Raw genomic sequence first — 26,389 nt, forward strand, 5'->3', positions numbered from 1 at the left:
ATTGACACCATCTCCCTGTCACTTGGCACCCTATTGTGCCAAGAAAAAATGTTACTTGGCATCCTCTTGTGCAAAGTAAAATTTTTTAGTTGTGAAGTTGATGCAACTATGAACTTGTCGTTCCTTTGAACTTGAACTTTCTAAACACATTGAACATTGAATTGGCTCAACCACATAAATGAATTCCACTTTTCATAGAAAGAATATGAAAGGGATTACTAAGGAAAGGTGTAGAGTTGATTTTCTTACCATTATTATTTGATAGCAGTTTGAATTTGAAATTTTAAATTGAGGGCCAAAGTGGGTCAACACCTCCAAATCTTTATCATGTTATTCTATAAAAAGTAATATAGAAAAATGTTATACCCCCTCATCTTGTATCTCACTAGGATTTGTCAACAATGTGCTAATAGAATTTGGAATTTTGCATGTTGCATTTTTAGTATATTTGGCCTTTGTTGAAACATTGAAAAAATAGATGTTTCTATTTCCATGTTTCAACCAAAGATTCATCAATTTCTGCTTTAAGTAGATTCCTTCCCTAGTTAAAGCTTATTTGTTTTCCTATTATAGTATTTTTTCTCATGGTATGAGTGAGAATTAATACCCAAGTGAAGCATTTCATTATTAATATAATCTTTAAAAAGTGCATTGTCAGTCTTGTAGGAAGATGTATTTGTTGAACACATTCTCGTTCTAGTTTTTTTTTTTTTTTTTAACTTTGATGAGACAAAGTTTCATATATATAATGAAAGGGAAATAAAGTCACTCAAATCTTAAAAATGAGAGAAAAGTGGGGTCTCTAAACCACATTTTCTCAAACATGAAAAAAAAAACCTTTGGTTTCTTCTAGGGATCACTACTATAAGATAAATCTAAAGAGGGCAGTGATCATATCCAAAGAATGTTTTTGGTAAAGAAGGCAAGGAAAGGGCCCTAGACTCAAAGAACAAATAAACAGAAACCACAAGCTAGCACTATGAAGGCTCATTATAGCCAATCAACGACAACACCAGCTATTATAGCCTCATGTCAAACCTTTTGGAAAATTTATCAAAAACTTCCATATTCAAAGGGTAAAAGTACAAAGTTGTGTCACCTTTCAGGCTAACTTATCAAAACGACAAAATTTGAGTATTTTTATCTAAAAATTAGTTTTGTTCAAACATATGACCTTCATAAATTTATTCTAGCTAAGTTATAAATGGTCTTACACTTTTCCAATTGGGAATGTCTATTAAATACATGTTTATAGTAGTCAGTATCCAATTATTAAAGAAATAAAATTATTTCAGAAAAATGATGTTTCAATAACTCTTACTATTTTTTATGCCATTTTTTAATAACATATAAACACCATTTTATAGAGCTCAAAGTCAAGAATATGCTCATATAGATTTCACAGTGTTTTAATTAGATATACTATATTATAAGTAAAAAAAATCTACAAATACGTATTTTGACACCCGAGAAGATATCAATTTTGAGAAAGAAAAAAATATTGTATCATATAAAAAAATAAAATTATATGGCATTCTAGAGGAGAGAGTCCCCTTCAAGAATCTATAATTTTTATTTTGGTTGGAATAGATTTACTTTGAAAAATGTGGTAGGAGATGAAAACTATTGATTTGAATAAGTTGAAATTTGAGTCATTATAAAAGAGAAAATATAGGTCTAAAGCCAATTTTTATTTTTGATTGTTCTAGCTACATATGTTATCTATAACATAATCTAAGATCAAAGGGAAATAAGTTTATTTCCATGTAATTTTGTGGTGGGAACTAGACCCCTAATTTCCAACATTTTTTGGCAACTAAAAAGTTGTCTTTAAAAAAATAGGAAATTATATCATTTCTTTTTCTAAATAATTATTAAAAATTATAATCCTAAACTTCATCCATTTCTACACATTTCATTAGTTTACTTCATTTTCAAATTCTAAATAATAATACAAGATTTATGTCATTGAAGGTGAACAATTATATTTTTGTTAGTCTTTTCTTTTGTAAAAGGGTGACACAGGTTTGTGATTTTACCCCAAAATAACTAAACTAGTAACACTAACAAAAACATGTACAAAATGTCTAACAAGTTATACATAATATTGTTGAAAATAACCATAAATATAATTAATTAGCAACAGTCCTTTTTAGTAAACCAACAGAGTAATAATAGTAAACCTAGCCTCTATCCACCAGTGATACTAGTCAAAATTCTGAAACACAATAAAAAAAACAACAAAGAAAAAGCTAGGATCAAACAATTTGGACATTCTTAATTGTCTTTGAATCGATCATAAGGCTTCTAAGATTGTCACTCTAGTCTTAAGATCCTAGAGAATGTTAATAGATCTAAGAGATGCACAAATCATATTTTAAGATCCATTATAAGTTAAGAAAAGATCTATCAATCCTCTTAATAATGTGCATGGACTCGGCTCTTTTTTCAGTCTAAATAAATTGACAAGTAGCTAGGATACAATTCACCAAGTCATTATTTGATACAGAGTCATTGAAATTTATCAAATTTGTCATAGGTGGGATTAATCTTTCTTTTTATCTTTCAAATATGTTACAGTTCCATAGCTCACATGCCCCATTTTCAAGCATTTTTCTGAAATAGAAACCCCCTTTTGGGGGGCCTTCTTTGTGATTATGAAGTCTTGGAGGTTCAACCAAACTGATTATCTAATGAATCAAATTGTGGTCCCCCTACTGGTGCTCCCGATAGTCGAGTATTGATTAGGTGATATCTAGTAGTTTTTGTGTGTCCTTTTGGGTCTTTTAGTTTTGTGTCCTTTTGGTTTGGTCTTTTTGTCCTTGAGTTATTTTCTACTTTATCCCTTTTTGGAGTTTCAGTGTTTCTGATGTCCTTGGGCCTCCAAAACCTCAAAAGCTCAAAGGCCTAAAGATGCCAACAATTTCATTTTTGAACTTTCACAAGATGGAACTTTGAAGGTTCATTGATGTTAGCTAATGTCAACACTCGTAGGATATATAATGGCACTTGGGGAATATTTTTGTTTAATTATGCAATCGTAGACTTATGACCTCTAACTAACAACTCCCACACAACAAGCCAATGATGTTCAAGCAATCATCCAATTCACATTGTAGTTTTCCAAATCTTGCTCTAGGATTGGCTATCAAATGTGAACTTGTCCCATCATAGTTTTTTTGTCCTCTCCTTTATTTCTTTAAGGTAGGATTTTAATTTTTTTTGCATTTTTAATTTCTTGTTTTAGTTCTTTTTTTGAGCTCAGGGTCAGTTTTCATAGGTTTTTTTGTAGGGTTTTTAGGTTAGGAGTTATTCACTTATTGTAAGTTGAAATAGTTCAATTGGTTGTCTTTTATGTTTTGAGAGTTTATGACCTTTGACACTCCAATGATCCATTCCCACTGTGAAGTCACTTCAAATTTGTACTTAAATTGTAAGTTCTAAATTTGTTGGGGGTTTCAGTGTTTTGCACATTAAAAATATGGATGTAGTCCTCATATTTTTTCTATGCTCCATGTTGGGTCCACATACAGTTCTATATAGACACGATTGAAATATATGATGTTGTTAATCTCTTCATTAGTTATCTAACCATATTGTTTTGAAGTTATGATTATGCTAATGTTTCTATCTCTACTTTCTTGTGTAAGTGTCTCTAGTATTTGTCAGAAAACCAAAGTGTAGTATTTTAGGCATGAAAATCAAAGGCTTGTTCATCAAATTTTGAAACTAATTATTTTTTTAGAAACTAAACTACATTATACACACCTAAAAAATAAGTCTTTATTTTACTGGTCTTCAATAATTTCTAGGGGAATATGCTCAAATTTCATGTGTTCAAGATGTGCCCTCTTTGAGAACTTACAAGAAATCGTATATTCATAAGAAAAAGGCCAAAATGTTGCAATAAACTAGATGACATTAGCCAACTTTTTCCTAAGTGACTAATTTAAATATTAATAAAAGAAAAGTTAAAATTATATGAGAAGCACAATAAAAACTATATTTTTCATTTTATTTACAATGTGTTGGTGGTCTTGTTACTCTAATCCATTAATGTTAACTACCATAGCTATCTATTATATGAACATAATCAATACAAAAGCATACAAATGTAATAATTAGACTTAATGTCAATATATATATCGTGTGTACATACATACATATAATCATTGTAAAGAATATTTAAATCATTATTAAAATATGCAACATCTAAAACACAACTACCCAATGATTTAATGGTGATTCCAACCACCTAATAATGAATATGAGTAGGATGAACTTTTAATTTAAGATAAAAATAAATACATAAATAAATAAAAGGTACATGATTTTTTCTATCATTTTAAAATAATTAAATATTAAATAATCATAAATCATATTAAATAATTTAAAAAGTTACCTTCCCAACATGCTCGTTGTTTTTATGGTGGCCAATTTTTTTTTGTTTTTTTCAAATGTGGCCCAGCCATGCTTTATGTCTTGTATTATATCTTTTTTTTCTTGACTTGCGAAAGAGAGACCAAGCGTGATAAATTAATGTGATGAAAGCAAACTCCACTACTTTAATGGAATCTGTTATTATTACAATGTCGTCTTTCATCATTCTCAGTGATCTTTTTTGTAAGCATTCACACAATACAAGCATTGTCATAGATGAGATCTGTCGCCATCACTTGCTTCAACTATTACAGTAATGGATGCAGAGACAAATTAGGTGCATAGTGTGAACTTAAAAGTTGACAGGAATAGTTTTTACTCAAATGGTTGGCGGAAGATGATTTGATGGAGTGGATTTTTTCCTAGACCAATGGTGTTTGTGTTGCAATAGAATGTGTAGTGTGTGACAATTTGAATGAAATTGATTTTTGAAGTGATATTGAAAACTTTAAGATTTAGATACAATATTGAATCTTTAAATGTGGATTAAAAGTTGAAGAGACCAGTCAGCCATAATATGTAGCTGATTATAATTTCAAGATAAATGGTGTGTATCGGGTATAATTAAAAGTTGAAAAGATCATTTAGGAAGAATATTTAGTCTATGGTGATTTTTTATGGAATTAATCTTTTTTAATTGAATTTGTAGTAAAATATGTAGCTGATGATAATTTGAAAGGAATTAATTTTTAACATGATATTGAAAAGTTGAAGAGACCATTTAGGACTTAGAACATGTAGCTGATTATATTTTGGATGTAATGAAGCTGATTATATTTTGGATGCAATGAATCTTCAAAGTACAGATTAAAAGTTGAAGAGACATGTTGGGTAGAATATGGAGCTGATGATGATTTCCGTGGAATAGATCTTCTTGTCAATGCATGAGATAAATGATGTGTCTTGGATATGATGAAAAGTTGAAAGAATCATTTAGAAAGAAAATGTAGTTGATGGTGATTTTATGAAATGCATATTATTTTCAATGCATAAAATAAATAGCTTGCATACCAAACTCTCAAAAGTTGAAACAATCATTTAATTACAACAAATAACTGATATTAACTTTGATAAAATAGGAAAATCCTTTTGACCATAAAACAAAATATATGACAAAACTAATTTTAATAAAATAGTTCCCTTTAATTAATTTTTGAAGTACTAATAAAGGTAATAATCTACTCCAATCTATGTATACCAATCGAATTTAACCAAAAGAAAAATGGGGCCATATGTTTCCCAAACTATAACTGAGCTTTCCTCGTGGAGATATTTGCATTCACATGAATGCAATTTAAAATATGCTTTGATGGATTGAGACCCAATAAATTATCAACAAGCCTTTTGTTTGTGAGGGTGAAAGAATTCCCTAACAACCTCAAGAGAAGAGAATGGCTGGTTCTTCAAGTAGTAATGCTCAGCATGAGCCTCTGCTGAAAAGAGGAAATCATGCTGTGTATTTTGAAGGCTGTGAAGCATGCAAGTTAGAGCATCGAAAAGAGCAACAGAGAGGATATCCGCTCAAAGAGTTTTTCTTTGTTGGAATGGTCGTGCTTGTCAATGGTATTGACAATATTATTTATTTCCAATATTTGCTTTTATAACTCTGTTCTGTTTTCACCACTACAAGAGCAGCACATGATCTCAGTATGAGTTTGAAATTTACGATACAAATCTATTCCTGAATTTTAAATTTCAGTTTTTGGGTTTGTACCAATTTAATTGTGCAGGATTAATATTCATATTTGGCTGCAGGCCTGGTTGCTTATGTCATGGATTTGATTGTTGGTTGAGTTGAATGGGAAAATATTTTTTTCTTTATATTTATGTTATCTTTCTAGACTTTATCATGGTACGAAAGTTGAATTGGGTGTAACTACACTAAAGGAATGCTCAGATAAATGAGAGAAACTTTGAGAATTGAATCTCATAGAACGAAGGTACAGTCTCTTATAGTGTGGCCACCACAGGAGTGGTGGACTGGTTTATTAGCTAGTAGTGATTATATTTTCGATGAGATCTCTTTCGGCCACTATTAGTATTCGCTTTTCATGTGATGGCAAAATCTACATGGTATCTGAGCACAGGTCTTTTGATCTTTCCTCCCCATATGCTTGACATATCAACTTAGTATGTAGTGGGTACAAATTCCACATTATGCATGGTTGTATCCAGCTCTATTGCGTGAGGAGGTGTTCGCCTAATTACTATATCTCCAATAAGATCCTTCTCCACCACCAATACGTACTTTTGATGTGATGTAAAATCTACACTGAAATCTTCAAAGGAAAAAAAAAACGTCTTCCTAATGAGTGATTATTTTCTGTTATTGAAAAGAAATGCTTTAGAGTGCAGATGCTGAAGTACTCTTTTCTTTCAATGTGAAAGTATACATTTGAAGGAAAAGTAAAGATTTTGCTGTTTCAAACTAAATTAAAAACGTAGGACTAGATTTTTTGAGTGTCAACATATTAGTCTTATAGCTTTGTAGAAAAGAAATCATTTCTACTAGATTATATGTTTTCTTGGGGGAGAGTGTAAAGAGAGATGGTGGTAGTAGTATTGATGAAGCTAACGACAAATCATCTAAGTTTTTAAAATGATCATGAAAGACGTTAAAATGGGTGTTGGAGGAAATTAAGGTTCCTAAACATTTATTCATTTAGGTGTTTCAGGAGAGGTGCTTGAGGTCTAAACGTTGATGGTATGTCTATTTGATGGTTTAGTGGATGTTAAAGAAAGGACTTGTAATATGTAGGAATATGCTAGAAGTCATAGAGACTTTATTAAAAAGAAGCATTAAAATTAATGAATGGATACTTAAACATGTTGCTGACAGTGTCAGTTTCAGTTCTCATGGTTTATTTGAGTATGGTTGTAAGAGTTGGCAAATTGATTTCAATCAGATGCAAGTTAGATTCAAATTTCTAAAAAAATACTGTTCCTCTTAAGAGTATAAAAAACAATTTCATATAATATCTCTTATCTTTATACTTTTTATACTTTATACTGCTGTTATCTCCCTAACTTTGATCAGGCTAATCTAGAAAACGATTTTATCGGACTAATTTAGAAAATATAGTCATCAAATTACAGAAGCTTAGCTTTTAGAAGGATTTCCTAATATTCAGATCTAATGCTAATACAAATTTGTTTGGATTGTGTGTTTTCAGCTCTGCCCATATCTTCATTGTTTCCCTTCCTCTATTTTATGGTAAGGGGCAAAAAGGTGGTAATTAAGGGATGAAACTATTGCTTTATAGAATCTACAGCAGTCCTAAAACATCCATCTGAGTTTGTAACTATCAAATAGTTAAAATCTCAGTTTAGTTGAGTTTATATATGACTATTTTGTAATTTGCAGGTAAAAGATTTTAACATAGCAGAAAAATCTGAAGATATAGCAACGTATGCTGGCATCCTTGGTGAGTAATTTTCTGGTATTAACTTTCATTGTTCTTAGTTCCGATTAAACTCAATGGAGAAAGAATTTCAGTCCAAAAAAAAAATATCAAGTCATATAACAAAAACATAACAGAAAAATGGCCAGCAACTGAACGAGTTCATTTTTCTTAATTATCCTACAGAAACAATGGTCATCTCCTCCAAAAACCTATAGACTCGTCAGTTTAAAAAAATATATATCCCCCCCATATATATACTTTTGAATATTTAGAAAATCAATATGAAGCATACAAAGGCATCTATTAAAGTTCAAATCTTTTGAAGTGCATTTAGGCCAAGTTGAGCCTTAGAATAAACCTGACAGATTAAATCCTTTACACATGGCTGTTTAGTCAAAGAAGGCTTTGTAATTTTGATGTATGCTTACCTAAATCATCATAATTTGCTACTATATAAAGACAAAGATGTCAGTATCATAGTAACATGGGGACGTGTCTCTCCCTTTTCGCTCCAGGTTTTGGAGACTAGGACCGTCCCTAGCGGTGCCACTTGACTCCGCCACCTCTGTTGAGGATGGGGAACGTCCTGGTATTTATGTTCAATGTTCGATGTTCCAATTCAATGCAATGTTCAAATATTTACTCTTTTACACCTTTATCTTATATTGGAATACATCTTTTCATAACTAGCATTTTAAGTACCATATGTATAGTACAAACAACCACCCCCGCCCCCCACCACTATCCCCCTTTCATACCCCCACGCAATGATATGTTTCCACTAAAAATTGAAAAATCCAGTAAAATCACTTTTTTCTTGATAGTCTTTATTGGATAGTATGTTGATGGTTTTGGATAAATGTTTGTGCAGGATCATCATTCATGGTGGGACGCTTTCTGTTTTCAGTGGTATGGGGAGTTGCTGCAGATCGATATGGCCGCAAGCCTGTTATTATCATTGGTGCCATCTCCATGTCAGTATATTAATATACACTATTACCACTACCAAAAGTTTTAATAGATTAAACATCATACAATAAAACTTGATTTTTAAACTTAAAGTATTAAATAGTCAAAATATACTTTTTTTAAGCTTAATTTTTTCCTTAATATGATATTTAAGAATGACTAAAAAACTAACTATACTACTTTTATTATATTTTACTACTGATTATTATGAATGCAGAATCGTATTGAATACTCTGTTTGGAATGAGTGTAAACTATTGGATGGCCATTTCTACAAGATTTTTGCTTGGATCTTTCAATGGGTTGATTGGTACAATTAAAGTAAGTTGGCATTCTGTCTTTCTCATCCAAGCACTACAAATCCTACAAACCCTAGCCACTGTTTTAAGTTTGAAAGGCTATTTTGTTATATTAAGTGTGGCATGTGAATATGAGTCATGAATTGCAGGCGTATGCAACGGAAGTCTCCAGAGAGGAACATCATGCAGCAGGCTTGTCAATTGTATGTATAATTTATTACAATTTACAAATAAATTAAAATGTCATATTGATGTGGTATAAAAATTTAGCCATAATACGATAATACGATCTAATACAATTTCAGACTAGTCCAAAAGTTAAAAAAATAGCCATTACGATATTAATTCAAGACCAATAAAGTTTCATAATTATATTTTTTTAACTTTTTTTTCATGCACCAGGAGTAGATTATTAACCTTCTAAATGAAATGCAATGAGCCATAATTAAAACACTAAGGGCTCGTTTGGCGAGCGGAATAGGAAGGAATAAGAATACGTATTCTGGAATACGTATTTTGGAATAGAAAATGGGGCTACGTATTCCTGTTCTCCGTTTGGTTCAGCCAACAGGGAATTTGCGGACCTCAAAATTTATGTTTTCTAAAATTAAAAAAAATAGAATAGGAATACGTATTTCAATAACACCTATTTGGATGGAATTGCAAAACCCTTTTTTTGCTTTGTATTCCAATTTCGTTTTGGTGCATCCAAACAAAGAATTCAAAATTTTTGAAATACATATTCCTATTCCGCTCGTCAAATAAGCCCTAAATCACGATTCATAATGATTTCAAATTTTAAAAAAAGGTGCTTTCTGATAACAAAAACAAATAATAATAATAATTAGTAAATAATTTAAACTGGTTTTTGTGTTATGTTTTAAGGTGACAACAACATGGGGAATCGGTTTGATTATTGGTCCAGCAATTGGAGGCTTTTTGGCCCAGGTACGTAACTTTTTAAATTTTCGCCCAATCAACTGAAATTAAATGGTTTTCTCGCTTCCTGCCATGCTTTCAGAAGTGTTTCTATTACTTGTCACGTAAACAAAATGAACATTATAAAGTTATAAGGATATCGCATAAATAACATTTATAAGACCAAATAATTATTTTCAAGAATCCAACAAAGACTCTTGACATTTTTAGTGGCCGTTGATTATGATTCTTTTGTTATAAATGTTGGTCAAAATTAACTCCTCCGAAACAATAAAAAAAAATTAAAAATCAAATTCCTTTGTTGGAGGTCGTATATATATGGCCGACCAAAATATTGACGTAATGAATTTACAACATTCTAAAGTATGTTGACGTAGGTGATATATGATTTTGGACATGATAAATAGATTCGTCCACAACTTTTAATGTGGAGCAATTCACTAATATATAATTTTTCCAATCACAGTTTTTGTGATTATTAGATCTTGCCGTAGGCTGTAGAATATCAATCAACAATTTTCCACAATTTTTCTTCTTTATATCAATTTTTAATAATGATAAAGTAAAGGAGAAAATTTTTAAGTTTTCTAATTTATAAAATTATTTATCTTTGAGCTAGCCATAAGAGCAGATTTCAAAATCAAAGATTATAACTTTAACAAAGTTAAACAAGTACCACATAGTGGCTTGTATTTGCCATAAGTTACAATAGTTTAATTAATTAAAAATAAAATAAAATAATTATTGTATAATAAATAAAATTAGTAAATAAATATGAAAGCTTTAGAAAATATTTAATTAATCAAAAAATAGTTACAAGTATTTTTGTTTTGATTGATAACACAATAAAGTTGTGTTTCAGCTACAATGAATAAAAATAATGGACCACATTTCTTTCAAACTATTTGAAAGGGACCACATTTCTTTAAAACTATTTGAAAACATTGTACAATAAACCACATGAATTTGTTTACTGTAGTTTGATTTATGTAGACAAAATATTAGTGGTAGTTTGATTTGATGAGAATGTGAGTCAGACTAATGATGGTAGAATATTTAGATTAATGAGAGTGTTGAATTAATGAAAACATAATATGTTGTAATTAAAATCAATCTTCAAATATAAAAGCCGCAATGTCACAATGAACTATCTCTACAAATGACTATTTTTAAAACAAAATAATCCAAAAGTTAACTGGTCCCTATTTTAACAACATATCCCTTTACATCTTGTAGTTGTAGCATTTACAATTTATTGTGACTCATAATGATATAACAGCTAAATTCAATTCAATACAGCCATACTCTCAACATAGAACAAACATTAAAAAAATTAAAACTTTTAATAAAGCTAAACAAAATAAGATTTAAAAACCTTAGATTTAAGAATTTTCAATCCTTGAATATAACATCAATTTATCAGAACTTGGCCTTTAAATTATAAGAAGATACTCTCTGTAATTGAAGAAGTGCAGGGAAAAAAACTCCACAGGTGTTATCTGTTGTAGTACGAGCCAAAAGTGACAATTTGAAGAAGTTCAATTAACAAGGAATTGGTCTTTTTAGTTACATAGTTTAAGTTCAATCTTCTAGATTTGAAATTTGGTAGTTTTTGAACCATGCCAGTATGAACCAAAAAAAATATATAAGAAAGTTTTTTTTTAAATGACACAACCCCAACCCCAATACAGGTGAGCTTGTAATGAAAAAGATAATAAAAATTCAACAAAACCAAACTCTACCTTTGAAGGGTTTGATAACTAGATTTTTTGTACGCTACGGTAGGGTAGCCTTCTTCATCGAAGAGTAGATAACAGGATGCTTTGACTTAGGTTTTTTTGATTGACGGACTACTACCAATGATGTTGTTTTTAAGGTTTTTTTCATTGCTAGACTACTACCAATGTCATTGGTTTTTTAAGTGAGACATTAGTACATTGTTAAGAAGCCAAAGAAACCCTAAAAGAAAAATTGAAACTGTACAATGTCAATTATCTAGCGAGTTTTTGTTTCTCTTCAAGAAAATCTAGGAATTGAAATGTTGATTTGTTGATACTGAGACTGTTTAATGAACTTTATTGAAAGTTTTCTTCTTCTGAGATGTTCTTCAGATTTTCCAAGTCGAAGATGAGTCACCTACTTGCCTTGAACACAATTAAAACCACCTGCAAATAGAGAAAACCATTCTTATATAGTCTTTGAGGTTTTTAATTATTATTATTAGAATATTTTAGTTTGTTTCAATTTAATAATTGAATTTATTTTTATTTATTTTTGCTGATTTCTATTGAGTTTGGCATGCTAAACTATTTCATTCCTGGAATTTTGTAGTTTTATACAATAGATTTAGTTTTTATTTTATTTTATATTAATTTAATTGTTGAAGGAAATCATTAAAAAAATTCTATATGATTAAAAAGGAATTAAGAGGTTACTAAAATTCAGCCCAAAAAAAATGAAATATGGAGGAGCCTTAGAGAAAAGGGCTCCTATAGGGAAAATTGAATTGAACCAATCATATTTGAAACAAATAAATTATTTGATAGATTTAATTAATAAATAAATATGAAAACTTTACAAATATCGAATTAATACAATAAAGTGGTAAATTTTTTTATCTCATACATATGTATCTTTTTTTTACATTAAAACTATTATAGTATATTATAGATTTTTATATTATATATAGGTAGAAGTACAAAAAAGAACTTCATTAAAAATGATTTACATAAATTACATTATATATATTATATTTTATATTGAACATATTTATATTTTTATACAATATAAAATAATAAAATAATTCAATACAAAAAAATTGAAATAATATAACTATAAACTTTAACTCTTTTATTTTTAATAAATAATTAAATTAACATGGTGATTTTCACTTACTCAAACTTACAAATAAAATAATAATAATTAATATCAAATTATTTAACTTTATTTATTTCAATATTTTTCTAATACTAATATTAATATGCAAAAATATTAACCAATTCTATCAAATTTTTGGAACCAATGTTATGCAACCTTGTTATATTATAGACTTTCACTATTCTCCCTTGGGAAGATTTATTATAAAGTTGTTGCTAGAGAGAAAGAAAAGTAGATATATACAAAAAATCAAAACATTTTTAATGCTTTCATTCATCATCAAAATGAGCAAACACCTCACTAGTGCTCAAGTTATTTTTTAGATGTTGTTTAATGGTCATGTAAAAATAAAAATTATATAATATCTTTTTCAGTAAAACAATTAATTTATCTAAATAATAGCTATATTGAATCATTTATATTAAATAATTTATAGTATATGAAATTTATGATAAATATAATTAGAAATGAAATTAATGTATATATAATATTCAATAACAAAAATCATTTTAAATTTAAAATATTCAAATTTATATTATATAATAAAATAAACTAAAATATATAATATTAAATATAACTATATAAACTAAATATATAATTTTAATATTTATAAATTATATAATAAGTATAGAGCTCTTAGCTTTTAAGGAGTGATTTATGTTTTAGGGATACCTAAGAAACCCTCAGTTGAAAAAAAAAAAAAAAATTATAAAATTTTGGCGAATCAAACATTAGTTCAGGGGAAAAAAGTTAATTTCTATTGGCAAATTTTGAAAAAAGTTAATTTCTATTCGAAAATTTTATTTTTATTTTTAGGTAGGAAAAAAATCAAGTTTAACAATTTGTTTTAATCGTATGAGAATTTTATAAAATCGTGGTAAATATCTCATTATAGATGAAAATTGTGGACAAAATTACACATACCTAAAAATTATAATTTTATTATTATTATATGGAGCTTAATTAATTATTAAACTTTAAGGTTAGATTTAGCCCACTTTTATTATTATTGATTTGGGTGTGGCTAAATGATTTGTTTGTATATTGAACATTTAAATTAAATTATATGCTTAAGATGTTTTAATATTAAAATATTAGTCTTATAGAATAGGTAATTTTCAATTAGGTAGAACGCATAATTTATGGTAAGGGTTATCATATTATATGTGTTGGGAATATATAACTGCTAGATATCATGCAAGTCAAGTAGTATTGATATTAAACTAATACAAAATTAAATATCATCAGTGATGATATGTAGCAACAACGAATTTCATTTTAGTCCCTATATCTTTTTAAACAAAAATATTAATTAAAAAAAATTAACTAAAAATTTATGAAACAAAAATATTATTTTAAAATTAAATATGAGAGGATTGGGTATTTATTTTTTGAAATTGTGATGAAGAATATTCTAGACATTGTAATAAGTAGCAGTTGTCATTGTACCAAAATATTGTCATGACTAGATTTATGTTGGAAATGTAAGAGGAGTCACTAAGAGGAGAGGGGTGAATATGTTACCAAAAAAACAAAACCTTGTCCCTTAGATGTCAATGAAATCTTCCACTTATCATACAATACTTAGTAGGTTGGTTAACACTAGAATATAACTAATGCTCGATTAACAAAATAATCTTAAGATGTATTAATTTTTTTTATCCTTTAGTGACTTAGTTGCAAAATATTAACCATAAATAAATAACATGAACACAAATGGCACCAAGATTTAACGTGGAAGTCCAATTTAGGAAAAACCACCTAGCAACTAGTCATAATAATTTTCACTCTTCTGAAGTGAGCCTTATTAGGAGCCAACCTTGTTAAAGGTTACAAAACATATTATTAAGTATGACCTTGTTAGAGGATTTAGTTCACCCTATTAGGAGTGGATTGGTTAGAGGTCTTTAAACACTTCAATCTAGAAATGTCACCTTGTTAGAGGATTTACAAAATGACTATTAAGTCAACTCTTTTAAGAGATTTCTTTACTGCTACAATGGTTAGAAAGGAACATCAATTTGATTTAATTTAAGAAGTTTTTTTTTTGTTGATTTAGATCTTTATTTTGGCTTGACCTCTGGATCCTTCTTGATCAGATGTTTCTTTGTAGCTTAACTTTGACACTTTCATGCTCTGCCTTGTCTTCACTCACATATCCATCTATTTCATATTCATTTTTTATACACATCTTGTCCTCACAACTTGACCTTTTTTATACATCATAAGTTAGGAAAAGTTGGCTTGAAAATACTTCAAAACATCAATAAACATCCAAGTAGTCAGCCTCAATTAATAAAACATTTTGTAATTTCAATCTACTATCACTCGATCAACACTGGAACTGAACACTTGGTTGACACTATGACTTCTTCATTGCCCAATCACTCTGTCAATACTGAACTCTTTCAATGCCTAACTACATGGCCAATACTGCAATCGAGAATCCTTTCATTAACCAACTATTTTGATAATACTGGAAAGTCTTCATTACTCGATTGCTCAGTCAATACTAAGATGTACAAGGTTAATACTACAAACTCTATATTTCTTAGTTAATACTGACATTTTTGTAAACATCAATGATCAATGACAATATACAATTGAATAATTGATTCCACCAACTTGTAGAAGACACAAGATGATGTTAAGTCATGTCGTGAATTCTCACAAGAGACAATGACACCTACTAATAATCTCCCTCCCAACATTACTTGGCATGGCCTATGTTGATTCAAACTTGTGTCCAAGCTATGATATCACTTGTTACAAGTAGTAGTTGTCATTGCACCTATTAGACTTATTTTTAGACATTAGCTTGTATAGTAGTCTTGGTCTTAAATTAATTTAATTTCAATAGCCTTTATGGTGAAATTTCTCAAAAGGGTGTGTCAGTAGAAACCCTAAGCATTTTAACAAAAACCCTTGCCCTTGTTATTTTTCAAATTTTTTCGCTCATCTTTCAGAAAGGTTATCCTAGCATGAGAAGGGGTTTTGTATTTCATCTACTTGGTAAATTAGGGCTCCTTTTAGAAAGGTGCTTCCTATGTCTTGTGCAGTCTTATTCCACTGATAAGTGTCATTTGCTTATGCAATAATTGGCCTAGGTATTATAAGTTTCAAAAAATATGACAAGTTTTATTTTTTATTCCATCTAGCACCATGTTATTTGTTACCCGTGAAGCATGTGGACCCAAGTTGTTTTTTATGACTATCAGATCTTGGTTAGATCCATAGTTATCGCTATGCCATTGAATGAATGTGCAAGCACCTTAACCTTTGTGACAATGTGACTATTTGATGTGTGTCCCACGTGGGCCATTCATGGTGATCAAAAGGAGTATCTTTTTAGGTTGTCAAATCAAAAGAAGATCAAGGGTCATCATTACGTCATTGGGAAAAGATGTGAGCTTCTTAACTATTATGAAAATATGACCACACGACATGTGTCTTGTGGTGCGCCTAGTGCATAGTGGTTTCCTCATATCAAAGATGTTGGATCAAAGGAAGATCACCATCAGTCACCTTGTTGTTATAAGGACATGCAAGCCTAAGTGATTCTATCATGACAATGCAATGTTGTAACACATGTACAACATGGGCCTAGAGCACAGATGTGGTCTAGTCCTTTCTTGTGCCTGGTTCAAATTCTTCCATGTGGATACATCTTGAATAGTTGAACCAATGAATGATGGTTGGTACACAACTGCAAGATCTAAAAGGACCTACAGTTGTTGTTATGTTGCAGCAAAAACTTGTGAGTGTTTTATCCATCGTGACAACACAACATTGTAACATGTGTCCACAGTAAAGTTGATCATACAAAAAAGTCATGGGAAAAGTTCACCGCAAGATCTAAAGAAAATCAACGGTGGTCCATGTGTTGTTATAGAGAGATGCATGGTGTTTATTCATAACAAAAATGTGCCAAGTGTCTCAAAGTCTTCAATGGTACAATAAAAGCCCGCAAAGAAAGGATGGCTTAGAGCTGGCACAATGTAATTGTTTTGATTGCCCCATTAGTATGGAAGGAGGTGACTCGACAACAAAATTAAATCAGAGTTTTTTAGATTTATTTTTAAATCAATGGTATATTTTTGAAGTTTTTCATGAGATGTGCATGCCTATTGTCTACAACAAATTAAAATAGAGAATTAATTTAGTTTTGTGTGGATTATGATCTAATAAAATTGTGTACATACATCATATTTTACTATGTAAAGGCAATCAATTCCAAAGCAAGGATGAGGTATGAGTTACATGACACTATAAAAATTTGTAGAAGGATAACGAAGGGTGAATCGAGGATGTTTAGGAAGCAACAAGTATCTTTTCCCACTTTGAATTCTATATTGAACAGAAAGAGGTAGAGAAAATTATTTGTATGCACAAAATTTTTTATAATTGTTAGAAGATGCCTCCTAGAAGGGATTTTACAGGAAAAATAGACTATCAACAAAGGAATGTCCATGATGACCTTTTAGAAAAATTAGGTGGGTCAATCAATGATGCTACACAAGATAAGAAATTTGTCCCAGTTACACCTTGTTTAAAGATTGTTAAGGGTTTATATGATAGGGGAAATTGGACACAAGATGCACAAACTTCCAAGAGTGGGTTGCAGCTTTTTAAGAAGTATTTTTCATAGAGAAACCTTTTTTTCCTTGAATGGAAATGTTTGGAATTTTGACTTAGGAAAATTGGTTGTGCCCATGATTTTTATGGATTCAAATCTTTTGATCTTAGTTGCTAAAATGTATGATCTCATTGCCTGGTGTGTTAGAGATGTGAGTGGAAATTGTAAAGTTAAGATAATGCCTGAGGAAATTTGAGAAGTCTTTGGGATGTAACCTTTTCTAAGTATCGTGAGATCATCGAGTTTCAGAAGTTAGAGAAAACCTATGAAGCTGAGAAGGTTCACGTAAGAAATGGACCTTTGAGAGAACATTTGGTAGCTATTGGGAATTTAACCCAAGTGACATCCTCAACTTCAAAGCCTTAAAGGAAATTTTCAATTCTCGAACCTTAGAAGTATATATGTCCCTATGTAGGGCTTTTGGTGAGGATAAAAAAATCCACACGCATATTAGTTTCATGTATATGATGATTTAGATTCTTTTCCAAGGATTCGATGTCATCTTTGATTCGAGGAATAAAAATTAGTGAAAATTAAAATGTCCCCAATACTCCAAGAATCAACATCATTACAAAGTGTTCACAATTCTAACTCCAACACAACTTGAACGGATGAAATCAGAGTTTGGATGCAAAAGGTATGGTTGGTCAAAGTTTGGTCAAACTAGGAATAAAGGTCATAAAATGGTTTTAAAAATCATCTCAAAAGTGGTCAACAATGGATTTCAAATGAAAGAGCTCGTCAAAATCTTTCCAATGACATTCATTTCGTCAAAAATGGAGATTGGATGTGAAAGTTATGACAGTTTGGAGTTCAGGTAAAAGTGTGGATTTTGATGATATCATAAAATTTTATGGAAAGGGAAAAGATTCAAATTCAAATTAAAGGAATTAGATAATGGGAGTTGAACTCCCAACCATTGCCCTCCTGAAATTAAGGCCAACTAATGGGTTATCTATAGTATATGAGATATTGTAAGAATTTGCCTTAAGGCAAAATGACACCAAGATCAACAAGCTCAAGCACTTAGCACTATATGGACCAATAATGTATGATCATAATAACAATAGTGAGAGTGAATATAATATTAATACACACTAGAAGTGTCTGTATATAAAGGCATCTAGAATGACTAGTAGTTAGCAAAGTGATAAGCCTCACAACTAAGCACATGTCCACCAAGAGTGGATTACCCTCCATTGAGCATAGGAACTTGTGCACTGATGAGAGGATAAGATTACATAGGTGTATCTCATAAAGAGATGTTGTAGACACCATGTGTTCAATTGGAGTGCGAACAATTATGTTGTCTATATGACAACTCATATGAATATGCAAACTCTTGTGTTGTCAACAAAGACAACTCATATGACTACGCATACTCCTAGGTGCCTACATGAAAACTAATATAATAATGCATTAACTTAAGTAAACTTAAGTAAAATTTAATAATAATTAATTATTTACACTAACACCCCCCCAAGTGCAACTTAGGGGAATGCACTTAAGCTCACAAAAGCTATGATGAAATGCATGATGGATCCTAGCTACTAGGCCATGTTAGGTACCCATGTACAAATGCAATGCTCTGTGATGCAATGCAATGTAATCTCTCTAAAAATGGAGAAAGAGGGAAAACCTCATGGGAAAAACCCTCCCCCAAAAAGAGAGATAAGTACAATAAAGAAGAGAAGAGTCATGTGACCCCCCCTGGTGAAATATCCCGAATCCCCAAGAGATCTCACAAAAGAAGATACTTGACCTCAATGAAGGGCCTGGTGAAGATATATGCAATCTATTTTTCTATAGGACAATACTACAATGCAATTACCTACTCATGAATCAGCTCTCTGATGTAGTGCATATGAAGCTCAATATGTTTGGTTCGTTGATGTTGAACTAGATATTTTGAGATTTCAATGGCACTCTTATTATCACAATGTATGACTATGGATCTAGGTATGTCAAAACCAAACTCCTTCAAAATATGTTGTAACCAAATAGCTTCTGTAGCTGTTGTGATAGCTCCTTGATACTCAGCCTTAGTAGATGAAAGAGCAATACTGTTATGCTTTTTACTCTGCCAACAAATGGGGCAGAAACCAAGATGAAACATGTATCTTGAAGTGCATTTGTGAGAATCAAGATTGCCTACATAGTCTGAGTTTGTATAACCCACTAATTATAGTCCAGTACCAACTACATAGCATATCCCATATGTATGTGTGCCCTGGATATAGTGTAAGATGTGTTTGGCTACCTTCCAATGAAGTTCATGTGGCTCTTGCATGAAGCGAGAAACCATGCCAGCTACAAAGGATATGTCAGGGCATGTATGTCTCAAGTAGATGAGACTTCCAACCAACTATCTATACAAAGTAGCATCAACAAGTGGAGTGGAACACTTTTATTCTAACTTAACACTTGAAAGAAATGGAGTAGATGTAGTCTTGCAGTCATTCATGTGAAATTGAGCAAGTAGATCAAGAGTATACTTGGGTTGTGATAATGTGATCCCTGATGGAGACTATTGTATCTCAATACCAAGGAAGTAATGAAGTAGACCTAAGTCAGTCATGGAAAATATCTCTTGTAAAGTAGACTTGACACTATCAATGATGGATTTTGTACTCCCTATAATGATTAAGTCATCAACATAAAGCACAAGTAGCAAGTGAGAATCATCCCACTGAAGAATGTAGACAGTCGAATCTGAATGACATTTGGTGAACCCTGCTGAGAGAAGGAAAGAATCCATCTTGGCATACCAAGCTCTTGGAGCTTGTTTTAGTCCATGGATAGACTTTTTATCTAATCACCTAAAAATGGTCATCTAGACTATTAGCCCCCTTTTCAACTGGGAACACATTATGTCAAAGAAAATAGAAAGCCAAGTAGGCGGTGATAGACATAGATATCTAATTTTGAAACATGAAATGTAGAAAAAGATAGCAAGTCCTGAATGTACAGCCTGATAGTGGTAGTACTAAACACTAGGAAGAGAACAATGTTAGAATTCAAGAAGAATGTTAACACCTAGAAAAGCGGATAGAGTGAGAGCAAGTGAGAAGATCAAACAAATGCTCCTAAGAAATAGATAGTTGTAGCAATCAGTGATAAAGTATTTATGCCCCCTCGGGATCGAAATTGAAATGAGGTAAGGGGATGCAAAAACTAGCTAGACATGAGAAAATTAGAATATAGCAATGTCCAAGATGACAGATAGATGATTAGAACCCAAGAATGACTATAAAAAAACTAATAAAATGCCCCAGTTTGACTAGAGTTGACCTTGAAGGATATAGCATAAAAATTAGGTCAAAACAAGTAGAAAGGTGATTTTAGACATGAAACAGTGAATTGAAGTAGATATGAAGTATGGAAATGATGAAGACGTGAAGAAATGAAGATGCCCCAGTGATGATTCAGAGATTAGACCTCAAAAGGTCAGCTAACTGCTTAGAAGAAAGTAAGATTTTAAAAGACAATTTTGACGATCAAGATGAACTTGAATTTGGATTTCGATCCCGAAAATGAATCTAGGACATTGAAATTATTTAAGAGGTCAAAACTTTATATAATGTGATGATAAGATAGAAAAGAGATGAAGTGAAAGATTAAGAAGGTGAAAAGACATGAACAAGAAGAAAGCAAAGAAATATATGAAAGGAGTTAGCTGATATGTCCACAAAAAGATGAAGAGAGAGCTCTCCCCATATGCAAGAATGCAAGACTAAGCTAGAAAATGAACCTAAAATGCAAGCTAATATGAAAAGTGGTTTACCAACAAGAAGTGTATAGCATTTAGACTCTTAATTTCATCATTGAGCATTTATTAGGGACATCATGAGATCATACAACCATCACTAGTATAACTATGAGGATATGAATATGATCAATATCAGATAGGGATGTGGAAATCCAATCTAAGTATCAGAGACATGTAAGTCAAGACAACTACGTGATTAGATTCCCTAAGTTTAATTTAGCAAGATTACATCTGTATCAAGGCATAAGTGCCAGGATAAACCCCGAGTGCGGTCTTGCGAAACAGTCAAGGATGACACATTTGTAAGTCAACGTGTTGAATAGGACCAGCATAAATGCTTACAACACTATAGACAAACAAAAGTATACCCACAAGCGGAAATCAAGAAAATATGTCCCATGCCCCCAGTCTTCTAGTCAATGACATCCTCGAAAGACTATTAGGGAGGGAACACATGGCAAAGAAATCATCATAGACACCACACAAAGTAGATAAAGATCAGCACAGCTCAGTCATTTAAGTGTTAAAGTCCATGTGTGTAAGTCACTTGGCCATTTCTTCCAAACTTGATTCTGATAGTGAGAAATATCGCGACATTGAAGACTGTAGGTAAACTATCTGTAAAGTGTTGAAAAACACTTGATGTCAAAGTGGGTGGGGGTAGTGTTGAGAAACACTATTTTGCGAGTTGTCAAAGAAACCCTAATGCACAAGAATACCTATATAGGCTAAGTAGCTATGCCCCCGAGATGAGGACAAGAAACAATTCCAAGCCAGGAAATGTGTAGCGAAGTGGATGATTGAGACTGATAGACATAGGTGTGAGGGTTTCAAGTAGCGCCTGTTTCCAGATTTTCACCACTTGGCAGATTTTTTCAGGACTTTTTTCAATTTTTTGTATTTTTGTATTTTTGATTTTTTTGCTAATACATCAAAGTGCCTATTGCTAAGTTTTCACTAAGAAGGTCTTTTTTTCAGGACATTTTCTAATTTTTAGGATTTTTTCAAGATCATATATGATTTTTTTTTGGATTTTTTTAGAAGGTTTTAGAGATCACTAGTTGTCAAGCAAGATCATATCATTTTATCCCAATGTCTAGCAAGGTGTAGGACATGATGGAGAAACAAGTCAGTGGATAAGAAAAGATGGATGAAAAAGGAGCATGAAGCAATTAAAAGTGATCCTTAAGGACTGACTCCTCAAGAGTACCCAAGCTAGGGAAAGAGGTGAAATAGTCATATGAAGCATGTTTTGAATAAGCAATGGAAGTAATGAGCAAGGAGCTATGAGTGTAAGATCATATCATTTTGATTTTTAGGATTTTTTCAGCATCATATATGATTTTTTGGATTTTTTAGAATAATTTAGAGATCACTAGTTCTCAAGCAAGATTACATCATTTTCTCCCAATGTCTAGCAAGGTATAGGACACGATGGAGAAACAAGTCGGTGGATAAGCAAAGATGGATGAAAAAGGAGCATGAAGCAAGTAAAAGTGATCCTCAAGGACTGACTCCTCAAGAGTACCCAAGCTAGGGAAAGAGGTGAAATAGTCATATGAAGCATGTTTTGGATAAGTAATGGAAGTAATGAGCAAGATAGCATGTGAAATAAGAAATGAAGCCAACAAGTGAGATAGCATTAAGTGTGTAGTCCAAAAGAGTAGCCATGTCAAGAGACCTATGAGAACCATGTTTCATTTATTATGATCAAGACCAAGGGGTCAACTAGATAGTATAGCAATGGAATAGAGAAATAAGAATAAAGCTCAAGATAGAGGCTATGAGTGAATGGGAGAGCACAATAGAAAATCTGGTGGATAAGATAGCCAATATGCAAAGATAGCTCAACATTGTCAAGATCAAAGAGAGAAGAAGGGATAGATGGATGATGGAAGAATTACGCATGATGCCTCTTTGCCAGGTTTTCATCATGGTACTTATCTAAGGTACCACAAGATGTAGTTTTCACCATAGGATGCATTTATTTCTCTTTACTTTTGCTACCAAGGTGCCACAAGAAGTAGTTTTCACCAAGGCACATTTTCTTTTTCTTTTTTTTTAATTTTTCTTTTTTGAATTTTTAGAAAGAGCTCAACCTTTTTGAATGTAGATAGTTCTCCTATAGGAAAGATAAGTCATGATAAGACAAGACCATAGAAAGGTATGCTCAAAGATGTTGATAGGGTGATGAAAGAGAAATGGTAGTAGGAAGAATATATTGAGGATAAGAGTTCATGTACGGGTGCCAAAAATGTACACTCGAAAGTGTGTCACACTCTAAACCCTTCTATCCAAACAATTATATGAGTTTGGAATGCTTGGATGCCGGCTTAGAGCTCCCTATCCACGGAGTGCAAGAGAGTATATTTCAAGAATAAGAAGGCTCTCAGATGAGCCTTAGAGATACTCTTCTTGCTAGTAAACCATGCAAGGGGAGGTTCCAAAGACAAGATGCAAGAATGCAGGTGTCTACAATGAGTTCCTCAAAGATGCAATGCAAGATGGAAGACTAAACTTGAATGGAAATGCAAGATGTAGCTATGCTAGAATGTGAATGAGAGTGTTACAATACCATTATTTAAACTATGTGAGATTATTGCAAGAATCAGAGCTAAACTAACATGCAACTATGCTAAGAATGCCATATGATCTTATGCTAATATGATGGAATGAGAGAATGAGACAAGAAATGAGAAGTTCTCCACAAAGCTCCAAAGAAACCTATTAGAAAACCTGCAGCATAACAATATTCAAAAGATGGATGGATCCTTTGAGGGGGAAAGCTCTCTCCCTTTTAAAGTTGTACAGACTTTTTCAACTTGCAAACCAAAGTAGAATCCTAAATCAACCCTTGTGGTTGCTCCATATAAATCTCCTCATGAAGATCACCATTAAAGAATACACTCTTCCCATCCATTTGATGAACAACCCATATCTAAGCTACAATTATAGCTAGTGTCAAACAAATGGAGTTCATTTTTGCAACTGGGGCAAAGGTTTCAGTGTAGTCAATACCAGGCACCTGAGAGAAAACTTTTGCAACAAGTCTTGCCTTATACTTATCCACACTTCCATCCACTGCAAACTTGGTCCAATAGATCCACTTACACCAAACCAATTTCATTCCCTTAGGAAGAGAGACTAAGTCCCATGTGTTGTTTCTCATAAGAGAATTATATTCTTCCTCCATTGCTTTATCCAATTCTAGAATTCTTGAAGCTTCTTTGAATGATTGAGGATCAAAAGCAACTGAAATATAAGCATGAGGGAGTGAGTTGTGTTGTGATCTTGTCCTCTTAGTATCTGAAGGATTCTCTGTCAATGGTCCTATTGCATCCAATGTCGGCTAAGCCCATTTAGGTCTAGTGGAAGAAGATGTAGAAGTAGAAGGAACTTCCTCAACCTCAGCTATCTGTTGCCTCTATTTGGGTCATGGATGAACATCTTCCAAGTCATTGTCATCATTGTCACTCTCTTCAATGAAGGAGGAAGAAGGAGGAGTTGAAGAAGTAAAGCTTGGACAACTTTCTTCAAAGTGTACACTCCTCTCATAAAAAAAGTCATGTGTCTCTAGATCCATCAATGCAAGGTTTACTTTGAGGTTCCAATGCCTTGCATTTCTATGGAGGTATTCATGCCCATGTTGGACAACCAAAGACTCTAAAGTGCTTTATAGAAGGTTTCCTTCCAGTCCAAGCTTCAAAAGGAGTTACACCATCCAAAGCTTTATGAGGACTCCTATTTTGGATGTAATTTGCACAACTCATTACTTCAGCCCAAAAAACTTGATCAAGAGACTAATGTAGTAGCATGCAAGTGGTCATCTCCTTGAGTGTTTTGTTCTTCCTTTTGACAACACCATTCTGTTGTGGAGTGTATGGTACTGAATGATGAAGGTCAATTCCCTCTTGAGTGCAAAAGTCTATAAGTCTTGAGTTCACATACTCCCTTCCATTATCTGTTCAAAGAACTTTGATGGCTTTCTCTAACTACTTTTCTACTTGAGCCTTGAAGGTGAGAAATCACTCAAACACTTCATTCTTATGAGCCATGAAGAATACCCAAGTATAGCAAGAGTAGTCATCAATGAAGGTGAGTGTATAGTGAGACTTTCCAAATGATGACATTGGAAATGGACCTGCCACATCACTATGAACTAGTTCAAGAACACTTTGTGCTCTCTAAGACTTCTTGTCAAAAAAATTTCTTGGATGCTTCCCAAGTGTAAAACCTAAACAAACACCATCTGAGAACTGGACTTGAGGTAGACCATGAACCATGTTCTTGCTGCTAAGTTATTGAAGATACCTATAGTTGAGATGTCCAAACCTCTCATGCCACAGTTTTCTTTCTGTATTTGAATGCATTAACAAGGATTGTGCATTAGATTTAGGCACAAAGGAAGAGAAAGTGTGAAGCCTTGAATCATGTTTAGCTTCACCTATTGCAACCATGGAATCATCTTTGATGCTTTTCACAACAACTGAATCTAGAAGAAATTCAACCTTGTTTCCATCTCCATAGTGAGTGATTTGGTAGACTAAAAGAAGGTTGGAGGTCAGATTAGGAACATAGAGAACATCCTTAAACACTCTACTTTCCATCTCAACTTCACCTTTTCCTTCAACTTCCACTTTAGTATCATCCCCTACAAAGATGTGAGGTACCTCTGAAGGTGTCACTAAAGAAAAATCTCTCTTTGAAGCACCCACGTGATGTGTGGCACCTAAGTCAATAATCCATTCTCCCTGACTAATAGTGTTTGTGAGTAAAGCTTGCCATTTTCTCTTAGAATCCAAAGATGAAGACCCTTTTTCCTTATAAGAATTAGGTAATGGAGCATTGTGTTTCTTCATGATGTTTTAAAATTCATCAATCTGCTTGCAATAACACTGATGTTCATCATGACCAATTTTTTTACAATAGGCACAATTCTTTTCCTGATTATTGTCCCCATTTTTGTTGGTATTAGGAGAAGACTTTCCTTGTTTTTTATTTGATTTAGGTGGTGATTTTTCCATGTCCCCTTGTTTGTTATCTTTCCACTTCTTCTT

General features: G+C 32.0%; 1 protein-coding gene across 7 annotated transcripts in view; it reads left to right on the top strand.

The window, feature by feature from the left end:
* Window positions 1–5,793: 5,793 nt before the first annotated feature.
* The window catches only part of LOC149547848 (protein ZINC INDUCED FACILITATOR-LIKE 1-like), a 121,371-nt gene continuing 100,775 nt past the window's right edge, over window positions 5,794–26,389 (top strand). For all 7 annotated transcript variants that reach the window (XR_016353928.1, XR_016353929.1, XM_089791892.1 and 4 more), the window contains exons 1-7: window positions 5,794–6,003; window positions 7,614–7,654; window positions 7,805–7,865; window positions 8,716–8,818; window positions 9,031–9,133; window positions 9,261–9,314; window positions 9,997–10,059. Coding sequence is in view for 5 of the 7 variants with exons in the window: in XM_089791892.1 (XP_089648018.1) it covers window positions 5,832–6,003; window positions 7,614–7,654; window positions 7,805–7,865; window positions 8,716–8,818; window positions 9,031–9,133; window positions 9,261–9,314; window positions 9,997–10,059 (597 nt within the window). In the remaining 2 variants the exon portion in view is untranslated. The remainder of the gene's footprint in view (window positions 6,004–7,613; window positions 7,655–7,804; window positions 7,866–8,715; window positions 8,819–9,030; window positions 9,134–9,260; window positions 9,315–9,996; window positions 10,060–26,389) is intronic.

Source organism: Cupressus sempervirens, chromosome 7 (assembly GCF_028749045.1).
Source record: "Cupressus sempervirens isolate cs-2001-9-10 chromosome 7, ASM2874904v1, whole genome shotgun sequence".
Lineage (NCBI taxonomy): Eukaryota > Viridiplantae > Streptophyta > Pinopsida > Cupressales > Cupressaceae > Cupressus > Cupressus sempervirens.